At 29.2% G+C, this 27,709-nt stretch overlaps 1 protein-coding gene across 1 annotated transcript in view; it reads left to right on the top strand.

The window, feature by feature from the left end:
• LOC136970621 (semaphorin-5A-like) overlaps positions 1-27,709 on the top strand; it is a 47,999-nt gene that overhangs the window by 5,581 nt on the left and 14,709 nt on the right. The window contains exons 3-12 of the mRNA XM_067265067.1: positions 483-583; positions 11,917-12,025; positions 12,204-12,302; positions 12,427-12,640; positions 14,181-14,269; positions 18,347-18,546; positions 20,989-21,124; positions 27,124-27,236; positions 27,312-27,513; positions 27,601-27,677. Coding sequence (XP_067121168.1) covers positions 483-583; positions 11,917-12,025; positions 12,204-12,302; positions 12,427-12,640; positions 14,181-14,269; positions 18,347-18,546; positions 20,989-21,124; positions 27,124-27,236; positions 27,312-27,513; positions 27,601-27,677 — 1,340 coding nt within the window. The remainder of the gene's footprint in view (positions 1-482; positions 584-11,916; positions 12,026-12,203; positions 12,303-12,426; positions 12,641-14,180; positions 14,270-18,346; positions 18,547-20,988; positions 21,125-27,123; positions 27,237-27,311; positions 27,514-27,600; positions 27,678-27,709) is intronic.

Genomic DNA, 27,709 nt, shown 5'->3' with positions numbered 1-27,709 from the left:
TGTATTTGACCTATCTAAACCAGTTATGAGCAATCTGTGGTCCATGGGCCGCATGCGGTTCCCCGTGGCTTTGGCACCGTAATTTTCTTTTTCGTTTCATTATGCAATCCTAATTAAGCTGATATTCGTGACAAAAGTATTCAAATGCAGCTTGACGAGTGAAAAGATGAGAATAAACTATATAACTTATTGCTAGTTTGTATATCATTAGCATATATAAATTTAATACCCAGTGTACTGGCAATTATGGAGTATATTGGTAATCAGCAGGTTAGAAGCCTGCAATAAGAAAAAATGTGTGCGGCCTGCCGAAGTACCCTGGCGGCCCATATCCAGAAAAGATTGCTCATCACTGATCTAAACTAACCATACGTAGAATATAATTTATTTTAATTATGAAATGTTTACGCAATTTCATGAATTTTATTAATATAAAAATTGCTTCGAAATTAACCAATACTACTAATATTTAATAATTGCAGATTTACAGAAAAGTATGGATCGGTTTAGTCGAATCCGGTGTATCCGCATATACAGAACTGTTGTTTGACATTCCTCATTATCAATTAATCGTAGGAGCGAGGTATGTGTTCTTATAATTTCTTTCCGTATATTTTAAATATAATTAACTTCGAAGATCACTGTCATAGATCACGGTGCTTTCAGTGCAATCGTGTTCAGTTCAAAGTTTTCTTCGAACCAACGTTATTACAGTATGATGTCAATGGTCAAGAGCCAAAACGTGTCTATGGAGATGTTATACTAATCATGCTACATAGTATAATTAGAGTAAATTCTCCGTAGGCGAGTTTAATACAATAACAATGGAGAGCACGAAACACTAGTTATGTATTAGTTGCACAAAATATATAGTTAGATAATGTTTTTTATACTGTCCATACGAACATTAATTAGCTTTTTTACGTGAATGTCGTGTATCCGCAGGGTTTATACGAGGCCCGGGGTTTAGCGGGCCTTTTTGCCTTTAGTTTTATTTTGCTTTTTGATCAAATGAAATATGCAGAATATGTTTCTTTATTCATAAAAGACATTCTTAAAGATATTTTTGTTAGTAAAAATAACATTAATTTATAGGGGGTACTATTATGGGTCCTTAAATTTTCTTCGGATCCGGGGAAAACTGTACCTTCTTCTCCTTGTCGATGACCCTGTCATCATTTGGCTTTCCATTACGGATGGGACAGCAGAATGGCGAGAGACAAGTTCTGACTATTATACTATAAAGTTTCTAAGTTTACTACTTTGAAGAATACGAACTGACTCCTATACGATTTTATATACATAAAATAAAATACTCGAATAAAAGAAAAAGTATGTTTTTTAGAGAAATTCAGCGTCCTAAGATAATACATTTGGAGACTACGATCTAGAGCAAAAATTTAGTATTGTTAATATATACTGTACTGGACTTTTACTAATGAAGTATCCTATCAATACTGTAATAACAAAAGCATTTTATCATACAGGCTTTATTGATTTTACATGTACGAAAATAGTTTTGGAATTAAGTGTTCTGGAATCGCTTTTAGAGTTATATATGATTTAAATAAATATTTTTAGTGATTCTTTATTAACGTTTCTTGATTCTAACAAGAATTGTCACAATTTATAAACGTAAACTTAAGATTTCTCTTAGAGAGTTTGTGTTAGGAATCATATAACAACTCCTATTCAAAAATAAATATGTATATACGGTGTTAAAAATATCACTAATTGGATCCTTATTTCTGGTATTCTCATAATTACAAATTCAAATTTTAGACAGAGCTTTTATTACAGAACTACAGTTCTAGAGAAGTGCTTATTATTATTATTATTATTATTTCACAATTCTTCTTCATTCTCTTACAATACAAATGCATAAAAGTAACATAGTTTGATATTTATGGTGACCCTCATTCATGCTCAAACATTCTTCACATCATTGAAGTATATCATGCATACGGCGACTCAACATATTCTGGCAACATGCCTTAAGAATTTTAATATTTTGTGGACGATTTTCATATACCACACTCTTCGTCCACATAATATTAAAACCCGAAGGCAAAAATTCGTCATGCAGTCAATAACATACTGGACAATACGTTGCGCCGTCCTATAATTCAGTAATTTAGTCGAGTGGAAGTAATTTAATAACTTGTGTGCGGACAGTGAAAGTTAATCGAGTAGTTTAGTGAAACGATTTGGTTTATTAAATCCATTCAATTCCATTTTTCCTGGTCGAGTAGCGGCTCCCCGCTGTTACTAACCCACTAAACACGTCCAGAGAGAATTGTTTTTATTCGAGTTCATTGATTCAATATTTCCTGTAGCAGTATTCGGCGCCGCACTCTATGCAGCGCCGGATTTCCCACTAGACACATGAGGTATTGTACTATACAGTACATGCCTAGGGTCTAATATCTGAAGGACCTCTAAATTGGAAAAAATAAAGCAATTTTCCGTTGCGATTGTATATAATATATACAGTAAATAATTCCGCAGATACAATTATACGTATTATTGTATCTTATGATGTAAAATTATGGAGAGGGGCATTTAATCTCTTAGGACATAACAAATTTTGCTTTTGGGTGGTTACAAAAATAAGAGATTGTATCCGGAGAATATTGCTGATATTAGCTTTATATTAAATATTTTATTTACAGTTTTGTTGGTAATTTTCTTTTTGAAATTGTTTAATCAAACACCTGGATAGGTTGTTTTAATCGTTAAAACAACCTATCCAGGTACGTAGGCTAATATTAAAATAATATAAGCCTTACATTACTTTAATATTGCATACGTCTAACACCTTAAATACAGTTTAATTTACATTATTTTGCTAACAATTTCTACTTATTTTCATTTATTACTTAATTAACTGAAATTCTACACGTTTGACTTTTTACTTGCAGGAATTTCATACCTGTCTCATCATCATTTCTCCTTTTCTTTCAAACACCAGCTTTACTCTTAATCTACACTCCATAATATTTTTATTTATTTATTATTTTGTAACCTAATTAACTAATATTACTAACCTAATTTACTTTTTGATGCTGCTGCTGTTCAGATTGAATTACAGCCATTTCAATAACACTTATAAGTCCACCATTTTTAAATTATATTATTAGCGCTCTTTATATTTTTAATACTAATTTTCAGTAGTAATGATTTCTCGATAATCTCGAATTAACAATGACAGGAGACTGAAATAATAATAATAATAATAATAATAATAATAATAATAACCTGAATTGCATTTTTCTGGAATTTTGTAAACAGCAAATAAAAATTCTGTTTTAAAACTTCAATCTGGACTAGTGGCGTTATTCAAGATAAGTCTTTTATCAGTGAAGACAAAAATAAATAAATAAATAAATAATAAAATAATAATAACGACTAATGTCCTAGATAATTAAATATTATTGATTTGTTGATTGTGCAAAACACACACAACATGCAGAATGGAATGTGAAGCAGATTAATAGGAATTGTGCGGTGACGCTTGTTGGTAATAACAAAATCTTAATAATCTTTGAATTATTAAGATGTTCTGTTTTAATTATCTAAATTTTGAATTTAGAGATTCAGATTAATAGAAATTGTGCGGAGAAAATCTCTCGTATTATTATTATTATACAAGAGATTTTTGTATGTCTTCCATGATCATTTTTGCATACATGTATATGCACATTTATACAGTATTTTTAATGTTGTGTTTTAACTTTTACAATAGAATAAATAAGGCTTACATTTTAGGATTAAAAAAGCACTTTGAAGGAAATGCTTTTATAAACAGGATCATATCAACACTGCTATATTTACAATTTATTAATAAATTAGTATTAATTTTATATTTTTTTTTCTATATTTAAATTTCATATGAAGTAAAAGTTCATAATAATTTAAATAGTAATATTTTAATATATATATATATGGTGTGTGTAAGCAGTTGCAAATTCAGAAACATTTGGCAAGAGGGTACTATAATACAAATAATTATACTTCTGCTTTACATCTTAAAAATATTTGTATCTGTATGTAGACATTTTTACCAATTTTAAATACTAATTTAGAAGAAAGAGATGTATAAGATTAGTTTATATCAGAGCGTTTGTGAGTAGGAGAAACTGGAGGAGTTCTGGACACTTATTACGAGACACCCCGTTAGAGAAAACTTTGATCTTTTTATATCAAGTAAGTGATACTCCAATCTATAGTAACTAACAGATTGGAGTATAGTATAAGAGATTATTTTTTGAAAAAATTTAGTAGTATACTTTCGATATATACAGTACATTACACTATATAGTCATACAGCTGCATGCGCAATGTACTGTCTTCCAAAGCTCTGCGTGCTGTGGTTGAACATGCACGAACATGGTAATTTCAGCATATTGCCGACAAAGAAGGCCAGCATATGAACACGCCGTTGTTTAAAAATACAAAGGAAATAGGTGTTAAAATTAGACCAAAAAGTCACAAAAATATAAATTATGTACATTTCGATAGTAATTTTACAAAAAGAAGAAGAAGAAGAAGAAGGGGAAAAAATAAACATTATTGTCGAATAAATTCGTTCTTTAAACATTATTAAATTTCATATGTTAACAATAATATAAAATATTTTATTATTATGTATAAGGGATACATAATATATATTATTAACTGGAGAAAAATAAACCGTTCAATAATAAATTATTACTTGAAAGTAATAATCGAGCGAATGAAAGAAAAACAAATGACTACGATTAGAAAACTCAGAAATAAGATAATCGCGTAACATTATAGATAATTTAACTACAACTTGAAGTAATATTGATAACAACGAGTTACTCAGAGACTTCATTTTCTTAAAACTTAAATCACGAAAAATGCAATCTTTATACTTATCATCTGGATGAGTATAGAGAATGTTTGCGTTTTCATAAAAGCAAAAGTGATTGTAAAAGCGAAATGCTTTTTATAGCGTATTATTATTATATTCGTTTCGTTTTACTGAATGGAACGTGATTCACTCGTGTCAATGCTCCTACAAAAACGTAAAAATGCTTCTAAGAAAGCAATTAAAATTTTTACTACTGTGTTTTAGATAAAATCGTATTTGCTCATCTAAGTGTTCTACAGGAATTTTCTATTATTTATACAGATGTATAAACATCCAGTTATATAATGAAATTCAAATATCTCTTACATTGGCCATTAATATGCCGAAGAATTCATAAAATTGCCTTCTTTACATCGAACGAATCTTATTATACAGTATTTTTAATAAGACATTATTCTCTTATTCTCGTAATTCTGCCCATATTACCAAACGATTTCTTAGAAGGGCGGATGATATTTTACGTATCGAATAATCAAATATTTTTAAGGTTATAACTGGATATCTCGTTTCATTACGTAATGTACAGTACAAATGCTAGAAGATTATGTAAAATATTTAAATTTTGTGAATTTTTGGTTGCTTGACAAGCAAGAAATACAACTTCTTGTTGTAATTTATTAGTATTTTTATTAATAATAAATAACTTGGAAATTATAAGTTCTGATTAAATGTTCCATCACCAACCGACAGATGAATTGTAAATACAGTCGAACCTCCACTAATGACCACCTCTAAGCGGCGGCCATTTTTACAGCAACGTTTATTTTTGAAATACTACAAAAAAAAAAAAGAGGCCATTTTTTATGTCTCTGTCGCTAGCTGTTGTTTATAGATTTGACTGAATAAATTAATAAAATTGGGATAATTAAACTTATTTTAACCGTCATACAAAACATTTATAATCATACGTTTAAAATGAAGATTATCTACACATAATTTGCATAGCTATTGGGTGTTGCTAATTTTTACAAATAATAGGCTATTTTCTTGCACAAATCTGTAAAACGACATAAATTTTCAAAGAAAACTTCTTATGTAAGAGAATTATTTAAGAACAAAGCATAAAAATATTCTTAAAAGTTTTAAGAATATACACTTTTAATCTAGTATTTTCTCTAATGTTTAACAGTTATCAGTTCTGCTTTTAAACAACCAATTTTTTTAAATGTGTAATATTATATTTAAATATTACACATGTAAAAACGAAGAAAATCTAGTTATGTATCCAACTTGTAAATCTGAACTTTCTACAAAGTTAAAAACCTTGATCTTAGCCAATCTTATTATTACCACTTATCTTGCGTTTCTCATTATTTTTCATTATGAGATGTTTATACTGGTACTTGTACTTCGAAATGTTTATAAAAAGATTAAGACACTTTTGCAATTTATTTTTCTGCGTAAGTTGTAAATATTGAATAAATATGTTCGTCGAACTTGTCTGCTTTGCTTCAATCAAATTCAGTGCTTGGTAAGAACTTTAGGGAAATTTATCAGTAAAGTTCAGCGAAAGGAATCCTTACGCTTCCTCAAAGAATTCTATATTAAATATATAATATATTATTTTCTATGTTTATGTTTCCTAACCTACTATTTCTTTATTTGTTTATTTCTGTGTTCCTTTATCATACTGTGTAGTTCTTGGTACTTACTTCTTATCAGTCGATTGAATTAATGTAATTGCTGCCTTTATTTTTATTAATTTTCAACCCCGGATATTCTCATTACTCGTTACGAAAATATATAAAATGAAACAGTTTTATTAAATTAATATTTTGACATTAAAAGCAATTGAATGCTTTGAAAAAACAACCTCCTATAGTTTGCTTTTAAGCTTTTTATATATCGGTTAATGTTACCCTTGGTGCCAAGATGGCGGCTCGTCTCTGATTCCAGCAAGGAAACAGTGGGACGCACGTTCTAACCTAACCTATTCTAATAATTTGGTTGCTAATAATTATGGTAATTTATTACAATAGGTTAGATTAGGTTAGAACGCACGTCCCACTGTTTCCTTGCTGGAATCGAAGACGAGCCGCCATCTTGGCACCAAGGGTAACATTAACCTATATATCAAATATTCATTTTTGAAGTTTTGATTATGGTTGTAATGTCATAATTTTTTATATTAATCTTTTTAGTTGGTGATATTATTCTTTGCTATTTTTCCTAAATATTTTCTATTGAATTCAGATGAAGAAAGTTTTTTTTTTTTTTTTTTTTAGTCATTCCAATGGCTATTTTATAGAATTATTGTGTAATGTCGATATTGAAAAGATATTTTTCATCACTCGAAAGAAATTATTATTTCAACTAGGGCAACACTCAAAGAAGAGTTGCATATAAGTCTATTGCTTGTTGGTGCATTACAGTACTCCTTAGACAATACCAATGTAATTATTTTGCCACTTATTGTTTACATTAATCTCCTTTATGTAATTTTCGTAACATCTCATCAAAACTATTTATTGTATTGTGATTTGTACATCAAGATTCTATGACTCTGAAGAGTGATAAAGCACTGTACTGTATAAAAAATAAACTGATGGGTATGGCATATAACTTTTCTTTTTCTAGTCATTCAATAAAGTGACTGTTGGATATAAAATTACCATTTTTTAAACTCATCTGTTGTTGCCAGGACAGAGAAAATATCATATTTTGTAACATAATAACTTATGTTTCGTTTTCAGCTTGATAGCAAGTTTTATATTTCTTTTTCAATCCTTTTTTTTTAAATTTGGACTAATCAGTTTTCTATTAGTTTTTAATTTTAAAGTGTCCTCATTATAAATTAGTTCAACATTGATCTTATTTTTCTTCGTAATCAATCGACTGCGTGATATAATTTACCGTATATTTCATTAGAATGTAAATAATTATCATTTTTGGTGGAATTAGATGTGTTAATTGTACAGTACAGCCATTATGTTTATATTAAATCGGAAATGGAACTTTTAATACAGTAGTAGTAAGTTTAAATTTTTGTTTCCTTCGTTACTGTTTTCATTATTATGTTATATATATATATATCAGCTTATAGTTATGCTAGCTTATAGAAATGGGTTCATATTTTTGCATCGAAATCCATAAAATTTCATTACTTTTCCTTTGATTAAGTGTTCTAAAGCATAGGCTTTTTATCATTGCCCTTCTTTCAAGATAGTATTTCCAGTATTTCATAAAATTCCTCATTAAAAGATAGGAAACGCTGTTTTAATCGGAAGGAAGGCAGCTTATGAGCTTGTTTTTATTTTCTTACCTAAGGGTCATCGCAAGCTTCGACCAGACTTACAATGGACAGGGCCATTGGGAGGGGGATTTTTCCGGGCCTAGAGAAAACTTAGGGCCCCGTAGTTATTCCTATACCTATAAAATTAACGTTATTATTATTAACAGGAAATAAAATCTTTAAGACTGATTTTTGTTAATAAAGAAACATTTTGCGCATTTCATTTGTTCAAAACAACAAAAGAGAAAAGAGGCTTCTATGAGGCAAAATGAGTCCCGTCTACACCTGGCTCCATACAAGCTCTCGACGACTCTGACTAGTAAGGGACAAGGCCTTAAAATGTACGGTTCAACCCATTCGTGAAAATTTCCGAGCAGACACGGCTCTAATCACGATCTTTCAGAATGGCAGGCTGATGCTTATTTTGTTTCGTCTATCCGGTCGTAGTTTTCAAGTAATGCGGTGTGGAGATATCAAACTTCTGAAATATATTACGATTGTTTATGTATTCATATATATCTAGACATATTTCTTACTGTACTTGTATATGTGTTTGAGCCAGCTGTTCGAATCAGTATATGGCTGTATCGAAGAGCTACTATTAATAAATTCCATGTACAGTATTTCCGAGAATAAGAATGGAACCGATGTGCTGAATCTTGAATACGTATCAAGAGGTCGAAGCTATTGAAGGTCGTATCCCCTTGTCAGCAAATTTTAATGAATAGCCAGCAAAGTCACGTCGTTAATATATATATATATATATATATAACGATGAGTGGGGAGATTGGGAAGCATGAGAGCCAGCCTTCTTGACTAGCTTTTTGAATGAACTGTCGGTATCGGCCATATCAGGTATCAGCTATAGATATCAGCCTCCACGCCCCTAATGATAAATATTTAAATACGGCCATGATATCACTCCTCTGCCGTAGCTAAGCAACGAAACTTCGGAGTAAACAATAAAATTGTAATATTTTATTTTGTTCCTAAAAACTTCGAAAATTCGAACACCGTGTCATATGAAGTCGTATGAGTTTTTTTGTATTTTTATAATTTTAAATTTTTTGCAAACTTGTCGAGAATTTCGAATATATTATAACAGTTTAATGTTCTACTTCGTAATGAACATAAAACTGATTTTCCTTGGCATAGATTAATGAACATTGGTTCCATTCTTATTCTGGGAACGACTATAACTTTTAATTCCTTGGAATTTCTTAAAGATATGAGAAAAATATATTTTTGTCATTTTTAAATCGATTCGAATAGAGTCTTTTAGAAGTTAATAGTGCGCAAAACAAATCTTTCTCTTCTACATTAAAAGATTGGATTGGATTTGATGGAATAAGGCAACACAACACACGAACGATCTTCCGAGTATTTCCCGGGAGGGCTTTCTTTGTGAAAATGGTCCCTATTTAGATTTAGATGTTCGACAGGTGAAGGAAATCCGGTAAACTCCACGTTGGTCAGGTGAGAATCCACTACCAACTATCAATGTTCAGTGGTTTTATCCACTCTTATACGTTTTTAATAATATAAAAGCCGCCATCTCTGTGTATGTGTGAATTCCTTATAACTCCTGCAATTTTTGACCAATCCAGATGAAATTTTGGTTATATTTATTTGTTTTATGTTCTGACGGAAAGTATAGACTATTTATTTTACAGAAATATTAGCTATAGAACAAACGTTTTATCGATTTCGGATCGGTGATCGTACTTACCTTGCAGTGACTCATTTAGTTCATGCTTGACGAGGGAATTTCCCTTAAGTTGAATGTTTAAATATTTCGGCAAATGGTAAAATCTTTCCATAGTGACCACGTCATGATCTAACGAGCCCGTTATTTTGAAAGTATTATCTCTTATCTAACGTGCTGTACATACAATTCATCTTTGTTTTATCAACGTGGAATTAAAAAGACTCGCTATTTTGTAAAAAAAAAAGAGCCTAAGGGAAAGCATAAGAGTAAAATTGATCAACTCTATGTTGTTTTATCTCGTTCAAGAAACCGAAACAATATTAAGGTGTCTATTACTACAGGAAGATAGCAAGGAAACCTTTTAAAAGACAATAGTGTTTATTCAGAATGTAGTGTATAAAGAAAGATTTCTATTTAGTGTTTCAGTGTTTCATTTTCGCTCGTAATGATCAGACATACAACTGGTTTATGAAATTTAATATCCTAAGCATGCTTCTTGCTTACCAGAGAAAATGATTTTGGGCACAATAGAAATACAGTAAATATAAGTAGATGTATAAAAAGAGAAGAAAAAACATTATTTGAAAAGTTTTAAACTAGCATTTATATAAAAATGCTTAGCTTGTTCTGTTGTAAATGAAATGAAGTGAAATATATTATTTAAATATTTAAATGCAACAAAGTAATCTGCATTCTGAAGTGTTCTAAAAATCTAAAATGTAAATTTTAATTTTAAATTTCTATAAAATTCTATACAAAATTAAAAGGAGCGCCGTTTATCCTTGTAAGTTATCTTGTAATTTGAAAATATTTAATTATTATTATAAAAGTTATTAGCTCTTAAAGTCTGTGTTATTGTTTTATAAATGAATATTTAACAGATGGAATTTTCTAGTTTATCATTAAAAAATCACGTTTTTAAAATATATAATAGGAAATAATTTCAAAACGCTGAGTGATTTAAACAATGCATAATTTTCTTCGTCTAATTGCTTAATATGATTTGATTTGCGGTTTATTAGAATCTGATGAATACCAAATAAAATTATTACAGTAAGGGGTTCATATTATAATGAAATAATGTATAAAATTTAGTTTTCATCACAAATCCAAATTAATTTTATACTCGGAAGAGTTTAAAATTAGAATAATTTCCGGAAAGACTAACTGATTTGGAAAGAAAAAACCAAATTTCACGTCGAATTTTCGTTTCCGAATTTACATTTACTAAAGACACCAGATTAACTCGATTTAGCGTTTCAAAAGCGAACGTCCAGGAAACGGTAGAAATCCAGACCAATCGGAATTCCCAGAATGTTTCTGCGTTGGTTCTAAATGTGAACACTCGTATCGCAATTTTTATTATTAACGATAAAAATAATACTGTATAATAAATTTCGATACGTAATTGCTAATGCGAGACAACCAATCAAATGAAAACACAGTAAACTTCTGCTAACTAGGAAAAATTTTTTCGTCAAGTTCTATCAAATCGACAATTCTCGCATCGATGACGTACAGCATCATTGCTCCTCCAATGTCACTTTTAAGAAATTGACTTACGTCGCGTTGTGTGTTGTGTAATGTGATGAAAACCGCACCTAATTTCTGTATGAAAAATAAAAGGATGTATCCAGTATCGCGTGGTTGATGACGAACGACATTCAGAAACTTCACAACCAAAGATAAATTTCACTATGATAAGCTTTATATAATATAAGTGTAAGAAAAATAAATGTTATCTATTAAATAAGATACGTTTAGAAGTGTTTTCCGTTTCTCTGTTTCAATAGCGAGGTTGAGGCCGAAGTTTTAAGAGCGAAAACGTGTACGTCGGACGTTCAGCGCTGCTTTCCTGTAAGCCTAGAAGTTTGATAATGGCGTTTGGAACGTCGAGCACGATTCCACTGACTTTCGGCCTCAACCTCGCTAATATTTAGGGAAAATGCTTAATTTGTACCATTTCGTTGGATTCAAGCTATTTTGTAACACGCGATTCGATACATTTAGAAAAACCTATAGTTATTATTTTTATTTGTAGCCTGGTAATTATAACTAATATAATGTATATTGTTTTAGGGACAATTTATTTCGACTTACATTGGAAACGTTAGAAAAATTGGAAGAAACTTATTGGCCCTCGCCTGAAAATACAATTTTAATGTGCATACAGAAAGGTCAAACGAAGGTTAGTAAAATTTTTTCTGTTTCAAAAGAACAGTGAAAACTTTCTTTAAAACTCATATCTTCGTCCCTGTTAATAATATTTTTTTAAAAATTGTGTAGATAAACATTTTAAAAATAGAATACATTTTAATGTAGAGAAATTAAACTAAATCATAAAATGTCTCTTATTTCAATTACAGGAAGATTGTAAAAATTTTATTAGAGTTTTAACGTCTTATAATGGGAAAATATTTACGTGTGGAACTAACGCTTTTTCACCGAAATGCTCGTGGAGAGACGTAAGTTATTTTAATAAATAAATAAATATGTACGTACACATAAAATATGAAGTAGAAATACATAAATAAAATTTCGGTTATAAACAGAGACGACGTTTTATTCGTTTAATTTACTTGTTTACAGATTAACTCTTTAAATACCGTAATAGAATGGGTGTCTGGCGTCGCGAAATGTCCTTACAGTCCTCATCATAATAGCACTGCGTTAATGACTGTTCAAGGAGATTATTACATCGCTTCTGCCGTCGATTTTTCTGCTCAAGATCACGCCATTTATCGCATTATGGGCAAAGGACCAATTTTACGAACCGTTCAGTATGATCCAAAATGGTTAAATGGTATTTATATTTATCATAATATAAGTCATATTTCATTTGATTGTATAGGCATATACAGTGGAAACTCGATTACCCGAAACTATTATCAGAAAAATAAAAATAAAATAAATAATAAGAGAACGTGTAACGTTGTAACGTTGTACTGTACGGTACATACCACAGAATATAGCATACAAAGAAAACTCTCCGTGTAACTAGAAATCGCTGCCATCTGTCGATTGTAGCGCCACGAAACTAGGTCAATAAGTAGGTTACGTTTGATTTTGATTAAATTAATTTATATTTAATTACAGTAATCACATTATATTATTTATTGTCAATGAAACTTTAAATGCACAGTGTTTGATGTTATATGCAACAACAAATGGGTTTCTGGATTATTCAAATGATCCCTGGTTTCCTTAAGTTTGGATAATAGTTTCTACTATGTACATACTTTTTGTATGCTAAAGGAAAAAGTGAATTTAATTTAAATGACGCAGAATGTCATGAATGAATGTTTTCAATAGTTCGCTAAATCCGTAGACTAACGAAGTTTAGTTAACATTTAAGCCCGTGTCGAGAAACTTTTACTGCCTGCAGGCACAAGGAAACTTCGTTGGCTTCTGACTGTGGCCTACATTTTTTCTTACGGAGTTGCAAGTTTTAAGCCTGAGGAATACCAACATCCTCCATAACTGCTAGTACAATAAGTACTAAAATAATATATGTTAATGATATGCAAACTAGTAATATACAGTTTATCTTCATCTTTGCACCCGTCAAGTTTAGTCTGAACGTTATTGGTCAGTTTAACGTCAAGGAATGGCACAAAACAAAAAACAGGAAAGTAAAATTACGTTGCCTAAGTTCGGAGCCGCTTATTAAGATCTCGCATGCCGCGGTTGCTTATGACAGATTTAAACGGTTTATTCAGCTAATGAAGAAAAACATCTGGAAAAATATCAATTTTTAGAATTAATTTTAGTTATTGATTTTTGTAGCTAAGTGAAAAACTTATAGTTCTCTTGTCATTCATAATGCCAGTTTTCTACTCCTATTCTCTTTATTGCATTTCACTTATTTCCTTTATCACTGACCTTACTATTTCAGTTTTGCTGAGTAAGCAAATTGTAAATTTTAAGATGGAAAGAGAGGAAAGACAGAAGACAATTAGTAGAAATTTCATTAATGAATCCTGGGCATATTTGTACAATTGGTAGAGTTTAAAGAAATCTGAGTATTATATTCCATTGGTAATTTGGTATAGTAATAGTAATGTAGCCTAATTGCTGGTATCTCTGTACTGAGATACCAATTCTTACATTTATACATATCAGTATATAAGAATAACAAAGAAAGTTTTTGTGTAAATGGGAAATTCAGTACAAAATAATCATCTTTTAAGATTTAAAAAATTATTATAATAACGATTAATTATAAATTAATTTTTTACTCTACGTATTTTAAAATTAGTATATTGTAATTTTTATATTGTGTTAGTCTTTTTAATTGAAATTAATAATAATATATATTAATTTAAAATGTTTCATTATTACAGAACCTCATTTTGTTGCATCTTATGAGATTGAAAATTACATTTACTTTTTCTTCCGTGAAACTGCAGTAGAATTTATTAATTGTGGAAAGGTAAAAAAATAATTGTTTTGATGTATATGATTATACATATAATTATGATTATAAAATAAATAAATCTTAAGGTTTTTTAAACAAAACTTTTACATGAAAAGGATAACCAAAGACTAATAATTTAATAAATCTTTGTATCAAAATTAAATCACACCTTTATAAGAACTTTCTGCATCCGTCACTGAAACAAACTTTTTTTTTTATCAACAGTGAAGATTAGTTTTGTCAAGAAGACTCATTCTTTTTGGTAGAGGTGTCAGGGTCAGACATTTAATCATTATTGATAATCTAAGCTAAACATCTTAAGCTAAACTTCAAAACATATTTTTAACAAAGATCGGCTTGGAGATGTTTATTGAAGGACCGACGAACGTGTAAATATCACTATTTTCCATTTGCCAATAGAAGTGAATTGGTTCGTCGGCATTTTTGTATTCAGAGTCCTCCAGACAAGTAAATAAGATGTTTTACTATGTCAAGATGCCTTCTTGACTTAACAGGAAGTAAAACGATTTTTGATATGGGAAAATTGTTGCATATTATACACAGCTGCCTATAATCAGTACTATCAAAATTGGAAGGTTTTTAACACATAATTTGAGGATTGTAGATAGGAAATTACAATAATATAACATATATTTCTAGTGAACAAAACTCTAAATAATCATAACTAAATTTACTAACAACTAAGAGCAGCTGTACAACTTTTGCCAGTAGAATTTATTCTCTTGTATAAATTTCAAATTTTTATTAAATAAATATATTTTTTCAATTTAATTCGTAGTCTCAAAGTTTCTAGTTTGTCTCAGTGCAATAGATCAATGAAAGGTTGAGAGGGTGGGGAGATAGAAGAGGGTCATGTATCTTGAGAGAAACTCACCACTACCCTCAAAATTAAGCTTTTTGCCATTTTATAGTAATTAAAAATATAAAAAATTTTTTTAAAAATAAAAACTCATAACAGCCAGGAAAGTTACTTGACTCACGTTGCTAGATTTTTAACAAAACCGTTATCAGTTAGGCCAGGCCTATAAAAGGATCTGATTACAAATGACAAGATTGGTATATCTGTAACAAACTATCTGTGAAAAATTCATAAGGATTCAATCTAACTTGATCCTAGTCCTTAGAACAGATGTATCTTAGCTGCTTTGACTACAGGTGGTCTATCTTGAAGTGTTTAATAAAACAGTAGTAACATTACTTTGAACAGTAGTAATATTACTTTTTATTGTCGTAAAAAAGACACTGGAATAAACTTCGAAGTCAAATGGAAGAAACTTGAAAAACCCTCCCATTTTTTTAATATTCAGGATGCAATTTACTAGTCTAATATTAATTTATGTATCCATTTTGAATTTGATTTAAGAGCAGTAATAATTAAATAATGACATGCATTACATAAAAGTTTTTCATAGTAAAGATATACAAACAGTATTAAATAAAATTAGATAGAAATATAAATAATTATTATTTACAGAAAATATATATTTTAAAAAAGTAATTGATTGTTTTGATAAAGTAGTAAAATTGAAAGAATATTTATATTTAATTATGTAAACTATTAAAAGAGTTGCTTTTATTTAAAGAACTTGATACAAATTCTTTAAATAAAGATTTTATTGAGAGATCAAATTCTTTTCTAAATTATTTTTTCAGACTTTTCTAAAATTAATTAATTAAATTTTAAATTTATTAATGACTTCAATTTCTACTGAAAAATTTGTTAATTATCCCTGGTTTTTCTTCCAGACCATTGCATATATGGAAGAACTGTTGCATTGATAACATATTCCGCAATCTTACATGATTATACAGTAGACATGAACAACGTAGATAAAATTAATTAATTAAAATTTTTAAATCTATTTACTTTTGTATTAACTATTGCAGGCATCAAGTTTTTATTTTCATTTATAAAAAATAACAAGAATAATATATAGAATGTCTTGTGGGAATATTTTTTTAAAAAATGACCACCGGACTTTTCCATGCTGATAAAATCCTGACAAGAGGATAGAGAATCTAGTAGATGGATTATTTTTGAGATTATTTCAATAATATTTTTTTTATACAGAATTGGATTTGGTCTTCAGATAGTTAACCCATTAATTACAGACCAACTGTTTTTCGGTGATATATCTTTCTTTTTTAAAAAACTTTTAACCTTATATTGAAAAATAGATTATTCTGTTGGATGATTAAAAAAGTATAATTTGATTAGTAACATTACTTTTATTAAAAACAAAGTTTTAATACTTTTTGTTATATCTAATAAAGTCCATTTAACTTTATTTCAGAATAAATGTCATTTTATTGCTTTTTTATTTCTAATTATTTTAAGGTTATATTAAACAATTATTTTGGAAACTATATAAACATTTGTTGATTTGGGTCTTATATTAAGAAATATATAAAACATGTTCAAAAGGTTTTTCCAAATTTAGGATTATAATTTGTTAACACAATGTAAAAGTTTAAAAATTTTCAGGGTTTTATTCTGAAGAAATTGTTACTTCCTCTATTTATTTTTGTCTTCATATAAATTTTCAAGTCTACTAGTTCATTTGTGGTTAATGTTACTTTAGGTAGCCAAGATGGCGGCTCGTCTCTAATTCCAGCAAGGAAACAGTGGGACGCACGTTCTAACCTAACGTAACCTAACCTATTCTAATAAATTAGCATAATTATTAGTAACCAAATTATTAGAATAGGTTAGGTTAGGTTAGAACGTGCATCCCACTGTTTCCTTGCTGGAACTAGAGATGAGCCGCCATCTTGTCTGCCTAAGGTAACATTAACCATAAATTTTTCATATTTACCATAGGAATATTCAATGTGAATTTGTACTAAATAAAATCCACCATTATTTGTTGCTGAAGATATAGTTGATCCCTAAGCATAAATAAACTGTCTTTAGCATTAAAAATCATATTTTAACACTAAAATAGTATATCTACTGCTCACTTAAGTAAATTAAATCATCAAAACCACCTGCACCACATAGGTGCCTTATCTAACATATTCCTATCAACTATTAGAATAGTTTGTGAAATAAACTTTCGTAGCCGACCATAGATTATAGTGATACACCCTACACTGTATTATAAAGCAATTAATATTATTATTGTTTCTATAACCATAATAACCGATAACTAATATATAATGGAATACATGTAAGAACTCAATCAGTGCGTTCTGAGAAAACGCACTGAAACAAGAAATGGTTTCATATGAAGCACTAACTGCAAACACATTTACAAGATTAACAACGAAGGGAAAATACCAATAAAACTCCATGATAGAATACAACATCAGCAGAAAGATATAACACAACAACTAGGAGGAATAATCACAGAATACTATGATAGTACACAACGATAAAGACGGGAAACCCCTATCCTCACCAAAGTAAGTATCGGGAACATGCGACAGAATATGTCAATGGGAACGACAGAATAGCACGATGGGAAAGGATAGAATACAACGAAACGGAGGACAGGAAAACAGCAATAAAACACAACGGGGAGGAAGAAAAAATACACACTAATACCATAGAACAACACAATAAGACATAAGAATCCTCTTAATACCGAAGTGAGTATTGTGCACAAAGTGTTAGGGGAGTTCATAGGAGCTTAGACAAGGAAAAGACAAACTGTCACTACTCAATAACTAACGAACATTCTAACATGAGTGAACTTTCGAACTCATAAACATTATCCGGATACAAATAAATTATAAATTAGATAACAATGTTGGGATAATAATATAGCGGCTACATCCGCATGTATGTATTTAAACCGTTGCAAAGCAAGATGCGAAGCAAGGTCGTGAATAAAGTTGGAGTACCAACCTCCTGACGAACTGTCAGGAAGGATGGACTGCTCCATTTAAGGTTAAAGTATATCTTGGCATGGGTCTGATTTATCTTCAATATGATATTAATAAACTCTAAAGATTTATTTTAAATTTGCAGTTTTTGGCATTTTTACAGACCACTTTATATTTATATAGCATTTAGAGTATTTAAATCATATCTGAAGCTTTTCTAAACTTATTAAATATTTTTTTCAGACCATTTATTCTAGAATTGCAAGGATATGTAAAAATGATCAAGGAGGACAGTTTATTTTGAAAGATAATTGGACCACATTCCTTAAAGCACGTCTTAATTGTTCTGTTCCTGGACAATATCCATTTTATTACAATGAAATACAGAGTGTTTACTATTTAGAAAGAGAACAAATGATCTATGCGACATTTTCAACAAATGAGTATGTAAATCAAATATTTTGAATTAAGATTTTTAAAATATAAACAATTAACATTATTATTCATAATGATTTACAATTTAATTATTATTTTTATTTTCGTTAAAATGATCGAAATTTTTTAAATTCATGTTGCAACTTTTGTATATGTAGGAAATATGTACTATTTGTATATATGTCTGTAATATCCTATATAAATACAGTTTTGAAAGAATTACAGCCACTTGAAAGACAAAAAGTGGACATTCTTTATTCTGAGTGCAGCATTTTAACATGATTTAGAATGAATAATTTATATGAAAGCTCAATGTTGCTTAAATGAAAATTTAATGTGTTATCGCTTTCCAATGTCTTTGCAATTTCGTAGTTTGCTTTTTTATTTATACTGGATATTGCAGAATCATTTAATTACATGTTTTTTGCATAATTATTGCTTTTAAAAACATTTTGTAAATTGTACCTTTTAAGAGTCATGATTTAGAATATAATGAAAAAATAGATTAAATATTTTATTGCATAATTTAGTTTTGATAGGTGAATTCAATATGTAATATATTTTGAGTACATGGAGGTAATTTAGTGTTTTTATCAACTTATGTTATAGATTAATATACATTTTTAATTTTCAGTTGATTTCTGTTTATTTGCATTGTATTCCCAGAAAGTTAGTTGTAATCATTGCTAAAATACGTGCATGATAATGTTAACATTTATTATTGCAAACAAACAATTAACAGCAAAATAAAAGTGCTTTACTTGTCTGTCAGAAACTTTCCAAGAAGATACTTAATACTCTGTATAAAATAATCTAGTCACATCAAAATATAATTGTTTTGACGAAGAAATGCCATCTGTGCAGATTTACTAAGTTTTTAATAAATATTTAAATTCACAAGCAAATGTTTTTGGCTTGAAACAGCTTAAACTTCCTCAGATTTTTAACAAATGGAACAAAATTGCTACAAAACTGAAAATAAATATGGTAGTTCAAATTTAAAATGTGGTAGTGTGCAACAAAATAATTCTGAATTATTTAAATTACAAAGTAATATGAATTAAAGAACAAAGAATTTCAACAAAATTAAACGGTTCAGATAAAGTGAAAAGTTTTAGTTAAATTAAAATAGTTATTGAAATCAGAATAATTTTATGTTAAGCAATATATAAATTAAACTTCTTGCATTGTTTCTATTTTATTATGGAGAATATAATAAATATCAATGTCAATTAGGAATAATGCATTGTTTCAGAAACATAAGGTATTGTATTCTATTATGATGCAACTTACTTACATGTGATATGATTGTTAACAAAAGTATTTCTATAAATTGTTAAGAACATTCAAATATAAATAAATTCTTTAAAAATACTGGTTAATAAATATAGATAAGGTGACCAACTTTTTTACAATGAAAAGGAGGACATAAATAAATTGAAGGAAAAAATATCGTGAATAAAAGAAACATTTTATTCATTGCAACAGTAATACACTATAATAATCTCTATTGCATGCATATGTACCATATCGTGTTTCGGTAAAAAGTAAACAAAGCCACTTGCGCACGGCGCTCTCTCTCAAGGTCTCCCGTGCGGAGCGCCTGCATCTCATAATTGCATCTCACCGCACTGTACCGAGCCTCAATGAATCATCGTGTCAAATACAAACATGTCACATCACACCGTGTGTAATGGATCGGCTCGGCATCAATCGAATACGGAGATTTATAGATTAGTCTTCAAATATCAAAAAGGACGACATGTAGGAGGACACTTTTCGAGGGCAGACAGAACACAGAACTTACAAAAGAAGGACTGTCCTCCCTAAAGGAGGATGATTGGTCACCTTAATATAGAGAGACAAACTACAAAACATAGATAAGGAAAAATAAAACTAAATTTTTATTTAAACAGTCTTAATCTTTCATATAGATTACTTTGTGATCACGATGTTAAAATACTTTGTTTAAAATAATGTACTCTTTTATCTTTGGAATACTTCAAACTTTATTGTAAATAAGAATATTTTTTAGCTTTAGTTCATGTTTTTCAATAATTACACTGAGCCATTCTAAGCTTCATGTCAAGAAAGGTCATTTCTATTTATATTGATACATAGAAAAAACACTTAAATTTTAATATATGTATGTGAAATATTTAAATTTTATATTTGTTTTAAAACTATTTGTTTTTCTTAAATAAAATAATTATGAGAAATAGTTTTATAAATTTGAAAAGTGCAGTTTAACTTGGCAAATTAAAAATTGTGATGTCATAACATATTTTGTCTTTATATTCTAAATCTGTTGCTTATAAGATAATATAAATTTCTTTTTTATACATTTTAGTTTAAAATCTAAAATTATGGGATATTATTAGTTAAATTATCATGGAAATACACATTATATAATATATATAGATTAATTTTATATTTATTTTATTTTATAGAAACAGTATATATGGTTCTGCCATTTGTTCATACAATTTGACAGCAATTCACAGATCATTTAATGGCCCTTTTAAGTATCAAAGTAATCCTATGTCATCTTGGGAAAAACAAACTAATGCTCAAAAACATTTTCAGGTAAGTAATAAATTGTATTAAATTATCAATTTAACATTTTGAAGTGCTCGATGTTTTTGGTATTGTATCGAAGGAGAATTTATATTAAATTTAATTTAATATTTCCAAATATTTAATTACGGTAAGTCTGAAAGCAAGATTAAGTTCATTGTGATATTGTTTCATTATAGGGTTAAAATTCAATAATTTCAAATACCAAAATCAGTATAAGCAGATAGTTTAAACCAGTAATCAACTGTATTCAATTGAATATTTTTTTAATTCTTTAATGAAATGTTTCATTTACAATGATAAACATTGAAATAATAAATTTTTGAAACCGTTAATGTTTCAATTACCATAGGTTTTTTTTAATTTGTCTTAAATTACATAGGATATATTAAGTTTAAAATATTATTTTTGTAATTTAAAAATTAATTATTATTTCACTTAATTATGATTAAAGTCTTTATTCTCTATTTCCATTAATTTTTTTAGTCATTAACTTTTTGTATTTACTAATTGTTTTCAATTTTCATAATTTATATACTTTAAAGTGCGTACATTAAAATCCTTTTGTGTATACTTGAATAAAATAAATGCTTAATTTAAATAAAAACTGCCTCCAGATAAGTGTGTTTCAAATCTTGTAAAATTTTTTGTTCAATATGAAATTTGCTTAATGCCTTTCTCAAACTAATTTTTCTGTGTTTAGTTGATAATGAATTTGTTTCATGAATAAATCATGATTCATTCATTCATAAATTTTTAATTTGAAAAATCTGCAGTGGATAATAGAAATATTTGCATAATTATTCATTATTGAAATCTGAAAATGAAACAAGTGAGTACTGTATATTTTCAGTCACATTGGATGATGTAATTATAATTAGTACATTTTTAACATTAATATTAAAAGCATTAATAAATGTCAGTCAAACAATTTTCATACTGTAAAGAGCTAGTATACATTTCATTGGGTTAATGTTACCTTAGGTAGTCAAGATGGCAGCTCGTCTCTAATTCCAGCAAGGAAACAGTGGGATGCACATTCTAACCTAACCTAACTTAACCTATTCTAATAAATTACCATAATTATTAGCAACCAAATTATTAGAATAGGTTAGGTTAGGTTAGAACGTGAGTCCCACTGTTTCCTTGCTAGAATTAGAGACGAGCCGCCATCTTGGCTACCTAAGGTAACATTAACCTTTCATTGATAATTAAATCAAGATCATTGAGGAAAATTATTAATATTTTTTAAAATTCATTTATATCAGGTAATTACAATTTATAAAATTCAAGGTAAATTTCTACATAAAAGTATATCATCATTGTATATTAAATCTACTTTGAATATATTAATTCTGTTTAGGTTTGTATATTTGTTTCTGTTTGTATATTTATTCTCTTCATATTATTGTGTAAGAAACAATGTATAAACTTTGCCTTATAATAATGCTGATCTCATAAATATTTAAAATTTGCAACTACAGTTGTGTTAAAGGAACTACTGAATTTTATACATCAAAAGTCAGAGTTTTATATTTGTTAGTATTTGTTTTCTACCTTTATGATTTTATAATTTAATTTATGTAATAAGTAGTGTTGTTACGTTTACAAAATCGACAGCAAGTTGGGTTTGTTCAAACAGACGTTCCTGACGCATGCGCAATATCATTTTACAATGCAAAGAATAACGTGCATGCTAGTTCTAAATCAGCTACAGTTAGGGACTAGGGACTTACGTAGGAGTAACATAAAGCAAAAAAAAAAAAAAAGAAAAGGTCAAGAGGCAGGCTGCGTGTCACTTATCAGCATAAACAGAGTTACATGGCGGAATGTCAGATGAGTTTCAGTGACAAAAGACCTCACACATCTTTTGTTGTTCAAATGATATAAATTTATAACAATATTTGCAAGAACTTTATTTCATAGTAATTTCACAATTTCTACGAAATTCTCGGACAAAATTAATAGTTCACCCGGACAGTGAGTCAATTCCGGACTGTCCGGGTGAAAACCGGACGGGTGGTAACACTAGTAATAAGTGAATTATTAACTCTTGAATAAATGCTGGAATTAATATATGAGGTCTAATAAAAAAACTAAACTGTAGCTGTAATTCTTAAAATACTGGACCTAAAATAATGGAAGACTGTCATTTGGGCAGATAACCTGCAAGTTATCTGTATTTGAAAGAATTTGAATAATCTGCTCCATCACATAACCAGTGATGATATTCAGCGGGTTCGCACAGGTTCGGCCGAACCTGTTGTTAAAATTTTCAGTTTTCCTAACCTTGTTAAACACACAGAACATTTCTCAGTGGTTTTGTTTTTTTTTTTTAAATATATTAAAATGTACATATTATACTCTGTAATACTACTTAACTAGAGCCTTATACCCCGTTTGCACCGAGCATTTCAATCTAGATTGTGAGCAAGGTTGGGGACTATGTCTTGGTGCGATCTCTCTCAACTGTTTTAATCTCGACCGAAACAAGGTTTAATCGCGATCAATTCAAGAGAGTTCTTGAAACTAGATCCAGTCGTAAGAGAGATCCCACAATCTCACACGCGCGAGATAATACAAGATGGCTGTGGAAAACGTGTCGGGCTATGGACAGCGAAATAAAAAGGATATTGTATTTCGAGAGATGATGACATCTGTCTATTATCAGCAGTGCCACTCAGGGTAAAAAATTTCTCTGCCTACAAAAAAAAAAAAAACATTGACAGCAGTAATATACTATTCTTACCTGGTCTTTGCCCAGGGCTCGTTATGTTCCAAATACACTACTGATCATTAGATATATCGCAAGGAAAGGTATTGTATTTATTCTAGCCAAAACTTCCATTTTGTTTGTCGGTGATTGTCAGGGAAAAATTTTCTGCTAGTGAACCCTTTGTTAACTATTTCGAATATCACCACTTCACCACTGCACATAACCCATACCCTCTGGGTTATGTGTTGAAGCAGATTATATACAATTCTGATCATGAGTTAAAATTGATTCACATTACACAACTGTTCAGTGGCAAGCAACTGATCTACTGGACCATCAATTATCTATTCATGCATTAATGAGTGACACCAAGTATTTAACTATACTCCCTACTGATTTTACAACCATGATCTATTAATGACTTAAGATTTAATTTTTTAATAAATATTTGCAGTTAAGATACAGATTAATTTCCAGTCTAATACAAAATACAAGAAGTCAAGAAAGCAAACTTATATATGCATAAACATCTCAAAGTCTGATGCTTAATAATAAGACAAACAATTACAGATTGAATCAAGCTACTTTACCACTACTATTAATAATTAAATTCTAAGTAATTTGATACTACGGACATACATTAAGTGCCATCTCTTATATTTAATAATTATAATTAAATTAATATTTATAAAATAATTTAGAATGTTCTGAAAGAAAAGAATCAGCTTGGAGCAGGACTTGAACCTGCAACTGTCACTTACCATGAAGATGCATTGCTAGTTACTCTTCCTGGACCTCCATCCAACCCTCCATTTCCAGACATATTTAATTTAGATATAACCATCCACAGTTACTTATCATACCATTCATACAAGGATATGTATGGTATGGTACTTAGCCTTAGCTAAGACAATACACAAGCATGCACTGTGTGTTTTGTGATGTTCATGAAAGGGTTATCGTTAGTCAACTAAGGAAAACACCCAACAAAAAAAGAAACATGCATAGTAGACGATAGAAAATTTATTTATTTAATGTACTTACTGTATTTACACATGATATAATTATATACGGGTTCAAATGGATTCTAATTCTAGGATGGTTTATCCAGCAATCACCCTAAACCTGATCGTTGGTAAGATAATTACAAAAATATGACAATGATATACCAAATTGCAGTAGTACTAATCTGTACAATATACAAGAATGATTCTTACAAAAAGAATTTCTTATCACTAACCCTTAATACTAAACTTACTCTAAGAAAGGAAGATTGAAGATAGGGGATGAAAAGTAACAAAGATGGCAGACATGACAGAACAAAAGTACCCAGGTTGTACGAATGTCTTTTCTGTTGTTGTGAGCGGCAATATGGAAACTTCTTGCACACAATTCACACTTCTGTCTATTCCTCAGTCCAAGAGGATTTTTATTTATATCCAAATTGTTGGTCGCTCATTTTTTATATAAGCAGTAAACTATATACACAGACATATATAAAATATATATAAACAGACCCAACAATAGAAATTAAATACTTTAGTCTAGTCTTAAGAAAAGAAGGAAGAGAAAATCAGTTACATAGGTCATCTTAATGTTATTCTTAATAGCTTCTATATTTATTGTAGAACTAAGATCAGTTTCACAACACAATTAGAAAGATGAGTCATTTGCTTTCCCTTGGTAATCAATAGTATGTCATATGACTAGAGTAGAAAACTTAATTTGTAAGGTAATAATATCTGTCATATTCATATAAATTAATTTTTTTTAATTTTGAATCTAGACAATTCATGCACATAGAAGTACTCATACCCTGACTGCTCTTCGAGTAATTTCTGCTTAAAATGTTATCTGTGTAGTGCTGTGATCTAGTACTAGTCCAAAATACTGCATACTGTGATAATGATAGGTTTGATATTCTCCATCAGAAGACATTAGGTCTGTTACTATCTTTTGGAGTAGGAGTAGGAGTTTGGAGCAAGTTAATCAATCAACCAACTTAACAGCATTCTGTTATCATATTTTTATTCTTTAAAGCAATTTAGAATTCTTTGTAAATTATTCTTTTATATTTATATATAATTTGTATATAATGTATATAAAGTGATCATGGAAACAGTAGATCTCACTACACCCATCACCTCAGTAACTCAGATCATTGAAGACCCTACTAGGCACACCAACAATCATTCCCCTTTAGAAGTCTGTTAAGTCTGACATAATCATTCCTCAAAAACAGGCAAGTTGATTTTTCAACAGCAAAAGTAATGGAATTTATTGATAGTGATATAAGCTACACAAATGTGGGAAAAAAGGGGTGGTACCTGTGATGACAAATGTTTCATGAAGATGACTGTGTAAATGGAATGTTCAAATTATTTTGTCCAACCCACTTATGACTCTCTAATAAACTTTCTTCATCAAATCTGTTAAAATTCAGATTTAAGGTTGTTTGATGGAAAGGATTTACAAAAACTTGAGATCTGGAAAAATTTTGTATGTTCTATATAAAACTAAATACATTTCACCCCCCTTGAGAATTATAACAGTTGAAAAATATTTCATATTCTTAAATGAAAATTTTAGGCGTTTCTCCTAAAATTATAAATTCCATCCTGTGCAAGGATGGCATGCAAAATGAAGTAATGGTTTTATTCAAATAGTAAACATCCTTGGATAGTAGCTGTGTATGTTATTCATGGATTTCTGAAAATTTAGGGCAACAATGTAAAATTAATACTATAAACTATGGTAAATAGATACTACATTTATTTCAAACAAACTTTAATAAAAAATGAGCAATTATTTATCGTGACATTGTCACAATGCCAGGCTGCAATTTTTAATCATATTTTTAATTTATTTACTTTAAAATGTATGTTCTCCACCTCAAGTTAATGGTATTTTGCCCCTGTACATCATACTTTTCCTGTTAGCAATAAAGTCATACCAGTCATCTGTCTAACACCTTTCAGGGGAAAATTTTTGAATTAAAATAATGTAACTTCTGGTTTACATCAGAAGTTCGTATATAATTAATCAAGACCTCCTGCCCCTAAACTTTCCATATCTGGTTTCGGCTTTCCTCTATCTAGCTCCGTTCTCGAGATTAAGGAAAGACACAGACAGTGACAGTGGGAATTTATTAGACCACAATTTTTTCAAATTGCAGCCCAATAAAATATGTAAAGTGTACAATACGTTGTATTATTAAATATTAATAATTAATATTTTTTTTTCTTGAAAAATTTGTAAGTTGACTTTTTAATTGTACTGTATATTTTAACAGTGTGAAATATTTGTTGATTCGCAAGCTTTGATAGATTCTGAAAAATATCAACTCATGGATAATGCGGTTCAACCAAGTACATTTTATCCAATATATAACATTGAATTAGATAGGTAAATGTTATCAAAATTTATACATTATTATTTTTTAAATATTTATGTAAAAAAAATGTAACTATTGATTTTCAGATTAAGCCAAATGGTTGTAGATGTTGTCCCTACTAAAAATGATGATGGAATTCATGTTATATTTGTCGTAAATGTTGATGGACTTTTGAGAAAATTAGCTCTCTCACCTTTGTCAAAAACTGCCTGTTTAATAGAAGAAATTCATTTGTTTCCATCTAACTCATCATTTAAAATACATACAATGAAGTTATTGAAGGATACGGTATTATATTTTACATTATATTTTATGTATACATGTATATACAACTAATTTTATTTTATTTTATTTTATGCAAATTACATATTTCAGAATTCTATTTATTTGGGAACAAGTGAAGCTGTATTTAGAATATCACTTCATAGATGCGATAGATTTAAGTCAAAAAAGTAAATTTTGAATTGCTCATAATAAATGAAAT

The sequence above is a fragment of the Centruroides vittatus genome, unplaced genomic scaffold, assembly GCF_030686945.1.
Source record: "Centruroides vittatus isolate TY-2023 unplaced genomic scaffold, ASM3068694v2 contig_2066, whole genome shotgun sequence".
In the NCBI taxonomy this organism is placed as follows: domain Eukaryota; kingdom Metazoa; phylum Arthropoda; class Arachnida; order Scorpiones; family Buthidae; genus Centruroides; species Centruroides vittatus.
The sequence above is the reverse complement of the archived record's forward strand: the minus strand, read 5'-3'. Positions and strand labels throughout refer to the sequence as shown.